We start from the raw sequence: 11366 nt of genomic DNA on the forward strand, positions 1-11366 counted from the left end.
TCTACTTCGTCTGACCATAAATCTAGAGTCCGAAAGGTCTTTTGTTTAGGTTATAATGTAGGCTCTTTGGTAAGGTAGGGTAATATTTGGCTAAAGTGACTAAATTCCCAATAAGATAAAATACCAAGAAATTACAACAATCAACTTTTAACTTCAACCATTCGCCAAAACACTTTTCCACAATAACTAGACTTTGTCTAATTTCTTCACAACTTCCAAAGACCTTGAATTATTCTCTATATACTATATTTTTTCTTTTTTTCTTTCTTTTTTTTCTCTTTTTTTTTCTTTTTTTTTTTAAGTACAACCAACTTTCAACTTGATAAGCTAAACACAACCAATTTCTTTCAACAACTAAACTCTTTGATTAGCTTGACAAAGAAAAGGCAATATAGGCTCAAATTTGGCTATTAAGGGTATTATTAAATAATAAGGTTAGTGTTTAGGTAAAAATGAGGCTAACAACAATGGCCTAGCATCTTCCCCTATCTTTAAGGTCACTATGTAAACTCAAGAAGACAAGGAGCTAGTTCTAGAAACACACACACAATTGATGATAAATCACACATGAAAGAATTAAAAGCTTAAGTCTCACTGGGCAAATAGCATGAATCAAGACAAACAAGCAATTCGTTACTTATGCATCCTATTACTTAAACTCTCAAGTCAATGGTCAAGTGATAGCTCAAAGTGGAAGGTTCTTTTATCATAGACGACTAGTCTTCACCCAAATTACTACCAAAATTTTCAATTCAATTTCAAAACCCAACCAATCAAAGTAAGCATTCAAAGAGTTCTAACAAAATAATTCTATCCTAAAACAAAATAAAGCAACAAAAGAAATAAGATACGTACCTCGTTAGTGTCCCTATCCACCATATCATCCCCCCAAACTTATTCAAAGCTAAGCAAAGAATAAGTTTGAAAAGTTGGTGGAGAAGGGAGACATACATGGTAAGCAAGCAACAAAAAAACACACCAAAAAAAAAATAAAACGATAAAATTAAAAGTTACCTACTAGGGGTTACCTCCCCTACAGTGCCTTTGGTTATCGTCGTTGGCTCGACGTCCTCCATGAGCTGCATCATGTCACGCCATAAATGGTGGTGTTGGATTTTCTATCAATCTTGGAAGCATATGATCTAGCCAATCTCTTCTTCCACCAAGTAGTTTTCAATGCTCCATCACAAATTTTGGTTTCCACTTTGGGTGAATTTGCAGCTTTTGTTTTCTTCTCCTTCACTTTAGAATTTGGTGCAGTCTCTTCTTTAGAAAGTGATCCACCACATGAACCAAACATCCACTGCGGCAATGAAAAATCCCCCAATGTGGACTCAATTGCTTGTGTTTTTTGAACCTCTACAACATGCACAGCTTTGCACTCCATCTTCATAACAAGTTCCTCATCTTCACGACTCTTCATAGCATTATAGATAGACAAAATGTGTCGTTTGTTGCCCATACGAAGAGTGAGCTCTCCCTTTGCTATATCTATCAATGCTTTTCCCGTTGCTAGGAATGGGCGCCCTAGGATAAGCGGCACATTCATGTCTTCCTCCATATCCAACACTACAAAATCGACGGGAAATATGAAGTCGTGTACCTTCACCAGAACATCCTCAACAATTCCTTTAGGATAGGTGATTGATCTATCTGCCATCTGCAGTGTGATTGTAGTCGGCTTGAGAGTGTCGATCTTCATCTTTCTAAAAAATGATAATGGCATCAAATTTATGCTCGCCCCCAGATCACACAGTGCCTTTGTCTGTCTGTCATTTCCAATGACGCATGAGATATTGAAACTCCCAGGATCTTTAAGCTTGGCAGGTAGCTTCTTTTGAATTATCGCACTATAGTTTTCAGATATGTTCACCGTCTCATAATCAATCCACTTCTTCTTCTTGGAGAGCACATCTTTTAGGAACTTTGCATACGTAGGCATCTCTTGCAGAGCTTCCACCAATGGTATATTAATGTGCACCTTCCTAAAAATATCGAGAAATTTGGAGAATTGCTCATCCAACTTCTTCTTCTTCACCGCAAATGGGAAGGGCACTCTAACTGTCGTAGGAATGGAGGGAGGGGGCAGCTTTTCTGGCACTGCGTCTTTCTTGGTCTGAATGTCCACCTTATTCTTTCCCTTGGAATTCTCTTCTGCTCTGACATCTTCCTCTGGAGTACTCTTCTTTTCCTCTACAGGCATGGAAGGTCCTTCATAGCTTTTACCACCTCTCAAGTGTATGGCCTTGCAGTCTTTGGGATTGTTTATGGTCTGTGCTGGAAATTGCCCTGGCTGATGTTGGACACCTACAACTTGAGAAATTTGACTAATCTGAGTATCAATGCTCTTCATATGCACATTCAAGCTTTGCACGTCGTTTTCAACCTTCCCCAACCTTTGACTAGTGCTCTCCATGTACTTGTCAGTTTTCTCCATGTACTTGGTAGTCTGATTCATGAATGCTGCCAAGATATCTTCAGTAGTAGGCTTTTTCTGCTGTTCTACCAACCCATTAGACACTGTGAATCCTGGCGGTGGTTGCAGAGCATTGTTTGGATTCCCATATGAGAGATTGGGATGCACTTTGTTACCATAGTTGTTATAGTTACCACCACCTTGGTTGGGGCGATAGTTGTTGAAGTTCATGTTATTCCCTCCTTGGTGCACATAGTTGACACCTTCAACTCCTCCTTGCAGTTCTGGTCCAGGTTGTCTCATCTCCATGATCCCCAGTTGAGTGGTCAAAAGATCTAGCTGCTTTGACATTCTGTCTATCCTATCATCTTCTGTAGCAGAGGCCACCCTGTATGACTTGTTTCTTTCATTATTCCATCCTTCATCAGTGGAAGCTACTCTCTCAATCACTTGCATGGCATCATTCTCTCCTAATTGAAGGAGTGCTCCTCCTGCGCTCCAATTCAGTTCACGCATTGCATCTGGAGTACACCCCCTATAAAAAGTTATGACTTGGTGTCCCGGACTTAGACCATGTTTGGGGCATCTTTTCAGCAGTGTCTTGAATCTAGCCCATGCTTCTCGGATTGTCTCATGAGGCTTCATCTGGAACTGAATTATCTCTGCTTGCCTCTTTAGAACTTCACTGGGTGGGAAATACTTCTCCAAAAATAAGTCTACCATGGCATCCCACGTTTTAACAGATCCTGACCCCATGCTGTCGTACCAGTCTCTAGCATCATCTCTCAAGGAAAATGGGAATAGCCTTAGTCTGATTTGTTCATCTCTCACCCCATTAAGCTTCACCGTGTTACTGATCTGAATAAACTTAGTAAGATGCTTGTTGGGATCTTCATTGGCCTTCCCCGCAAAAGCATTAGCCTCAGCCATATTTAGCAATCCTGGCTTGAGCTCAAAATGATTGGCATCGATCCCATCGTTGCCAATTGGTGGGTCCTCTACCTCTCTGTAAGCGTACATGTTTTGCACTGGCACCATGGCTTGTTGTTCATTTTTTTCTTTAACCTGTTTCACCAAATCTGCAAGTTGTAGTTGGAGTTGTTGGACTACCGGATCTGGATGTGGTGCATTGTTCTCTCCATTGTCCGCCATTGTTATTGCAACAGGAATAGGCGGTTCTCTCTTAAGAGGCGAAAGTGATCGCCTTTGGTTGAGCCTTCTCTGAGCGTTTCTCCTTCGGTTGGATGCTTCGATCTCAGGATCGAATAACTCTAATGGTTGCCCCTTAGAGCGAGTGAGCATACAACCTGAAAAGAAAAACACAAAAGTGAGAATAACTCAAAAAGAAAAGAAAAATAAAGCAAGTAAAATCTAAATTAGTAATCTTAATTTTTATCACGATATTAGGCTATAGTAACACAAAATTGTCCCCGGCAACGGCGCCAAAAACTTGACTCAACTTATTTTTAACACAAGTATACCCGCAAGTGTACGGGGCTAATGTAGCAAATAGTAAGCAAAGAGTATCGTATCCACAGAGACAATGAGTGTCAACCTAATTACCACGAACCAACCTCAACTACTATCTAGATGAATCGGAATTTTGGTTTTTCTAAATCTATTTAAAAGCAAGGTAAAAACAATTAAAAACAAATAGAGAACTAAAAGCAAATAAGAAAACGGATGTAGATCAAGGATGAGAAGGGTAGAATCCTACGGGATCGATAACAATTATCCTATGCTCAACTAATTTCCTAACTATGCCAACAAAGGGTCTCAAGGGTTATTAAGCTATCACTAAGGTAAAACTATATCTTTTCTCAAAGCATATAATTTGTAGATTGCTACCTAGAACCGAAGTCTCCTTCCTAGAACTAAGACAACAACTCCTAATAGCTCCTAAGATACTTAGCTTCATTCAAAGGCTCAAATCTCTCGATTATATTGGCAAAGACGTCAATTTCTTCTCTTTCAAATTAAACTACTCACTTCTCAGTTCTTGTAGTAAAATCCACATGCATTTATAAGGTGATCAGTCAAATAAATGTATAAGCACAGAAGAAATCAAAATAACCACATGAGCCAAGGCATAGAAAAAGGAAATCAATTAAACATAAGAATCATTGTATCTCCCCCGTAGAACTCTACGAAGGATTTAGCTACTCATGTTCATCACAAAAGTCAAAGAAATATTCAAAGAAATAATCAAAAACATTGTTTGAACAAGAATAAAACTAAAAGTAGAAACTCCTAGAATTGGATTGGGCGGATTGGAGGTCTCGTCTTCAATCTTGCGATGAATACTCGTCCTCTGCTCATTCTTCTCTTCTTCCTAGGTGAAAAAGTAGTATTTTTGGGGTTGAAGGCGTGTAAGTTGTGTTTGGAGGCGTTTCCTAGGCATATATATACCTAGGGTTGACTTTGGGCCCGAAATAACTGTCCGACGAAGCTGGCGGGTCGCCAGGTTGGGTGTGCGTCGAAGCTGGCGAGTCGCCAGCTGCTTACGGCATTTTTTTCGTCTTTTGCTGGCGGGTCGCCAGGTTCGTTTGCATGCGAACCTGGCGGGTCGCCAGCTATGTCACTGCTCTGCGCAGTCTTGGTAAAATGGCCATAACTTCTTCTACCGAACTCCGATTGAGACTTTTAAGATATCCACGCGAAGCTCTTTCGAAGACGAAGAGAATGGTATGCATTACATGCGAATCGGACTTCAAAATCTCTAGAAAAGCTGTCTCGAACATTGAGCAGCTGCACATCCACATGTTTTGTACATTTTTCTACACATTCTTCACAAAATGGTCAAAATACCAAAATAATAGAGAAGTAGATATAACCATGTCTCAAAGTACACAATATATGATCAAAACCAAGTAAAACTACCCTCTAAAACCATGTAAAATCCAAGTGAATCAAAACCAACGAAGGGCGCGATCAGGATCATGGAACAGGTGCTGGCGAGGTATTTCTGGGGATCTTGTAATACAACAAATAAAACTCACTAGATTAAATGGAATGATATTTGCAGACCCACTTCGGAAGAAGACCTTGGTTTACGATGTATGGCTGACACGGTGGAGGCATGTACAAGAAGTATTGGTCTATTTCCTCGACTCTAACTATCTACCGCTCCAGCCGGTTAAGTCCCACCTGGAGAAGGATGTTCCAAGTCGAGATCAAATGTCAAAACTCTATTAGATGGATGTTAGGTGATGGCAAAGTTAGCTTCTGGGATGATACCTGGTTGAGAGACCAGCTTATCAGTACCCTCTGCACTAGAGAAGGGGTTCCAGAGTTTGCAAAAGTAGAGGATTCCTGGTCCGTCTCAGGATGGAAGGAGGAAGTAATCTTCGAGCTGCTAAATGAGTGGGGAGTGCCGAGGGAGATGGGTGAGGAGATCTTGGCCACGCCCGTTGATGAGGCGATTAAAGACTCAGCGAGATGGGTCTTGACTACTCACGGCAACTTCACAGTGGCCTCGGCGTGGGAATTGATAAGGCACAAAGGAGAATGCTTTGAAGTATATGGGGCAAAGGTATTAACCCTACAATATTAGTTTTTCTCTGGGGCATTTTTGCCAATAGAATACCTTTGGATATGAAAGTCCAACGGAGAGGGATTTCCCTTGCTTCTAAATGCTGATGTTGCTCAAATCCAGGCGTGGAGTCAAGACTTCACCTGTTTGTGAATGGGGAAGCAGAAGTTGTTGTGTGGAATCAGTTCTCGAGATGGTTCCCACAAGCGCTGGAGTATGGCGGACAAGGATGAAGTCTTGAGGGGCGGCTGAGATGGTGGCAGAGACATTTGGGTAGTATGAACAGCTATCACATCTGCATTTTGATCCCTTGTCTAATTTTCTGGTACATTTGGACAGAAAGGAATGGGAGTGTGCATCTTGAGAAAGTCTTTAAAATGAAAAATGTTTGCAAAAGGATTGTCATACATCTGCGGAATATGTTCTTTGTTAGAGTTTGTATACTAGAAATCATGTTTCGAGTGATTGAATACTGTAAAACTCTTATTTTATTTTCCAATGAATAAAACAGATTATTTTTGTCATAATGTTATTATGTTTTACATTTAATGGATGTTAATGCATGTTTAAATGTATAAGTTAACTTAACAAAGTCTAAGTCTTTGTTTTAGTAGAAAATGAAAAATGTTTGCAAAAGGATTGTCATACATCTGCGGAATATGTTCTTTGTTAGAGTTTGTATACTAGAAATCATGTTTCGAGTGATTGAATACTGTAAAACTCTTATTTTATTTTCCAATGAATAAAACAGATTATTTTTGTCATAATGTTATTATGTTTTACATTTAATGGATGTTAATGCATGTTTAAATGTATAAGTTAACTTAACAAAGTCTAAGTCTTTGTTTTAGTAGACCGGTTGTGGGCGTCGTCCACTTTAAGGTAACACGGTCAGTTCTAAACAAAGAAAAAGATGAATTTTCACAACCTAGTTGGAATTTGACTATCCATCGAGAAAGGTTGCAATGTCAGTCCGCATATTTCTAAGCCTTACTGAAATAAGATGACATTGGTGTGGTATAACACTGAACGGATCTAACAGCAAGACTTGCCCTTATGCTATCTACTGAAAGGCGAGGTCTTGATAAATATTTGTTTCTTAATCAATGTAGGTTAGCATTGAGCATACGGTATTGATTATGCATTACTTTGACTTATCAAATGGTGCGGGTTTTTCGTAACCCAATGATCCTGATATATTGGGTAGTGGTGATCAATATCTAGCGGTGCTAGGATTGCTATTATATTGAATCGTGTGCGAGATGAGTCTCGTTTGATAATGTCCTCAAGAGGAGCGCGAAACAAGGTTTTATTATTCGGAACCTAGCTAGTTGGAGTTTGATTACTCTATGAATAATAAATAAGCGTTTCATGCTAAGTCCACTCTTGGAATTAATAAGAAGTTAATTAATTAAGTCCATAGCAGACATTAATTAATTAATGGACATTTTTATCTTAAGCGCAGGAAATGAAAATTAAACGGAAACCCGGATTACTTGTAATTTCGGATTTGGATGAGGAGAGTTCAATATTACTTCTGTAGTGGCTGCTCGTAATATTCCAATTATAACTTATATTAAATTGTGGGTTCAATTTAATTAGTAAAAAGTAAATTGGATGAGCCCATATCCAAAACCTTCGATAGATCCCTGTCTGGGCCCAAAAGAACTTAATATAAATAGGAGAATAAAGGAGACAGAAATAACACAATTTTATTTCTCAAAATTTTTGAAAATTTTGAAAATCCCCAGCTGAAGGAGATTTCGAATTCTTCACTTATTCTCAAAGATTTCTTCTGTCTTCTTTATTTAAGTCCTAGTATTCTAATAAGATCAGCTCACACTGATATTGGAGTACAGTTCGGGAACCAGAGAGAAGATTTGTGGTCTAGTATTCAAAACGTCACGTGGAGAAGCAGCTAGCCATCTTCAATTCTTTGGAGAATTAATTAGGTATTTTCCTGCTCCGTAGAAAAGCATGTTTTAGGTTTCAATATTCTTAAAGCATGATTAATTCAAGTTATGAGCATGATACATGTAAGAATTACGCGAATAAATTTTGTCTATATAATCTACTAAATAGATTCGATTATTATGTGATTTATTGGTGTGATTAATAATTGTTAAATTATGATAATCCGTGACACACCGCTTCCGCTGCCAGTTCCATCATTCTTGGCAGGATACCTTGGACCGGAACAATGGAAAGGGTGTGAGCCGAGAGTGGATTTCATGGCGGCGCAGCCAAGGGAGTACAGACCAAGGAGAGTTGAGAAAGTGCAATGGAGGCCGCCGGATGACCCATGGATGAAACTTAACACAGATGGCGCATATGAGGGGCTAACAGGCAAGGAAGGAAGGGGAGGCATTGTGAGAAACCACCTGGGAGAGATCGTGGAAGCCTTTTGCACACCTCTAGTTGCGACCTCTGGGTTTGAAGCTGAGCTAAAGGCCATGCTGGAAGGTATTTTAATATCAAAGCTATGCTGTGCTTAGAAACAGATGCGGAGATGCTAAGTTCGATCGTGGGAAAGGGCCTCTTGGGTCCGGCAGAGACGAAACATAGCTTGGCAAGGATCAATATGGAGCTTAGGGGGGTTCAGTGGAACATAATGTGCATTTGAAGAGAGGGGAACAAAGTCGCTGACCATCTGGCGTCGTTAGGGAAAGATAGCCAATACTTGATGATATTTGAGGTGAGTTCGATTTTGGCGAGAGCAGGAGCCTTGGCAAGGCTGGATCAGATTGGCATGCCTAGTTATAGGTTTTGATGTTTGTTTCCTTTTTTCTTTTGCCTTTTGACTGTTTTTGGTTAGTTAAGGAAGATGTAATTTTCATGTAATACTGTTCCTTTTGGGCCATTCACTTTTGGGATAGGTCATTGTATAAACCTTGTTTACATGATACATATGGGATGAGGGTTCTACTCAACCCTCCACCGTAAAGGTGTTTAAAAAAAAAAAAAAAACTCATTTCACTCACATTTTATTTGAAAGTAATATATGATATAAGAATATCAACACTAGTACAAGAAAATATCAACACATATTTATTGAGATTTTTACATGGTTGTATTGGTTTTATTGAAATTTTTTGATGTATTTGTTGATAAAAATCTGGTTATCAACATTTACGAAAACAAAAATAAAAAATATCAAATTTCATCATCCGAACGTCGTCGGAACATATGAAATTGAGATCTCGTCGGAACAAAATTTCTCCGCCGATGTTTGAAATTTTAGTGCAAAATGAATTGAAAAGCTGAAAAGTTTGAAAATTTAAAATTAGGGGGAAGCGTTGGATGAAATTTTTGAAGAAAATGTTAGGCGAAAATTTTTGAGGGAAAACATATTTGGAGTCCATTTTATTTTGAGGTGAAACAAATTTTTCAATATTGTTTATTGGTACGGCACTTGGCACAAGTGCCACTACATGAATCTCTTCATGGCACTTATTTGGAGATGCAATATTAGTTTAGGATATAAGTGTGGCAAAAGGATGTGCATTGAGTGACTATTTGTAGTGGCAGTTGTTCAATGTGCCACAAACTTAGTGTAGTCTTAGGCTAATTTTCTAGTAGATCCATCCCATAAATATTGTCACACTTTGACCAAGCACGTGTTTTATGAAATGAAATAGAAAGTGAGTTGAAAAAGTTAGTGGAAGGAGATCCTACTTTTTTATACATTAGTTTTATAATAAAATGTGAATGAGAATGAGTTATTGGAATATGAGGTCTGCTACCAAAAAGTGGGAAAAAAAAAAGTGAAATGTGATAAATTTTGTGGGATGCACGAAAATAAAAAATGTAACAAACTTTATGGGACGAGGGAGTATAATCTTGGAAGGTTAGTATTTATTAATCCTTTGACTAATCGAAGATGTGCGGGTTTATATAATCCTGTAAACATGATATATTGGGTAGTAAAAATTAACTGACTAGTTTATGTGAGTTGTGTTATTGAATTGAATAATGTGTCTGCGTGGTCCTTCCGTTTCATATTAATTGAGTCATTTTTTTGTTTTTGGAAATTCTAAGATAATTGAGTCATTTTCTATTTTTTTGGAAAAAATAACTCTCTGTTTTAATTTATTTTCTCACCATCTCTCTTACTTTACCATCAACCGTACAATTGGTGTTGACCTTAGTTTTTTTACGGAACCATCAAAAAAGGAATACTCCGACAAGGATTTTATTTGTTATGAACCTGTTTTTCAAAAGGTGTGAATGTTTTGGACCAAATTCATATTTTGGTAATATTTACATGACCAAAATTGACCTTTACTCTTGTGAAAAGTTAGAAGATTTGCAGTTGAATACAGACACGACATGTGAAGAAGATGCAAGCTACGCCAATTCTTTGGAGAATAAAAAGGTACTCTTCATTATCACATTTATTTGCTTTTGTGTGAATTTATATGATATTTTCATAGATCCATTGTTTTATACAAAAACTGTTTTAATCACATAATTACCTAAATAGATCCATTTTTTAGATTCGTTTGTTAATTGCGATTTTCTGCTTTGCACCCCAATACATTCCCAACGAGTCATAGATTTTGCATTCTAGGTGGACCCAGCAACTCGCCGGATGATTCAAAAAATTCGGAAAAATCACCGATTCACCAAGATCGTATACATCGTGAAACCAACGACTCATCAGCTATATTCATGGAATCCATGCGCAATCTTGCCGACTCGCCGACTTCGGTGTTGTCGAGCCTAGTGATTCTCCGGTTGTAACGCCCGCAATTTTCGGATAATAAAAAATTATGTTTATTGAATGTGATACAGTGATTAAAATGTTTCTAAAAAATAATATTTAATTTCTTGCTGAGCGAGGAATTAAATATTTTCTGTTACATGATTAATAAATTTTGGGCATGGCTAATTATTTGTTGCGCGAAGCGGAGTGCGTGAGCAGAATAAATATCCATACTTCGTAGTGTGAATTAAATGTTGATGGGAACATTTTTTATCCTTGTTGAAATTAATTAAAGTTCTACGCGTAGTACATTGTGTGATGAACGAGACGACTAGATTAATTAAAGTGGGATTAGTATTTGGAATAACATCAAAAAATTAAATAAATTGCATTAAGCAAATTAATTTTTTATGGGAACGAGACGACTAGATTAATTAAAATATTCCGTGAACTTTAATTAATAAAATGAATGCAATATATAAATTAATATATTTTGGGCTTCCCAAATAAAATAGAGTCCAATTTTATTACAAAATGTGGCTTTGGGCCATGAGAAATAAAGGAGTCCAAATTAATATAATAATAACATAACTTGGAGTACACAACGAAACGAGTCCAGACAATTAAAATTTTGGGAGATATCTTTGATCCCAATCATCCTTAATATTCATTTTCACGGCAGTTTTTACCAAGATATGCTCCCAGCGTAATTT

General features: G+C 37.8%; 1 protein-coding gene across 1 annotated transcript; it reads right to left on the bottom strand.

Annotated features, from left to right (window-relative positions):
• Positions 1-1084: 1084 nt before the first annotated feature.
• LOC125196387 lies at positions 1085-3568 on the bottom strand. Its single transcript, XM_048094884.1, has one exon. The coding sequence runs from the start codon at positions 3566-3568 to the stop codon at positions 1085-1087; it is 2484 nt and encodes an 827-aa protein (XP_047950841.1).
• Between the last annotated feature and the right edge of the window lie 7798 nt (positions 3569-11366).

This window comes from Salvia hispanica, chromosome 1, assembly GCF_023119035.1.
Source record: "Salvia hispanica cultivar TCC Black 2014 chromosome 1, UniMelb_Shisp_WGS_1.0, whole genome shotgun sequence".
In the NCBI taxonomy this organism is placed as follows: domain Eukaryota; kingdom Viridiplantae; phylum Streptophyta; class Magnoliopsida; order Lamiales; family Lamiaceae; genus Salvia; species Salvia hispanica.

Excerpts from the sequence above, each read along its gene's own strand:
- LOC125196387 (XM_048094884.1), bottom strand. The coding sequence starts at position 3,568 with ATGGCGGACAATGGAGAGAACAATGCACCACATCCAGATCCGGTAGTC.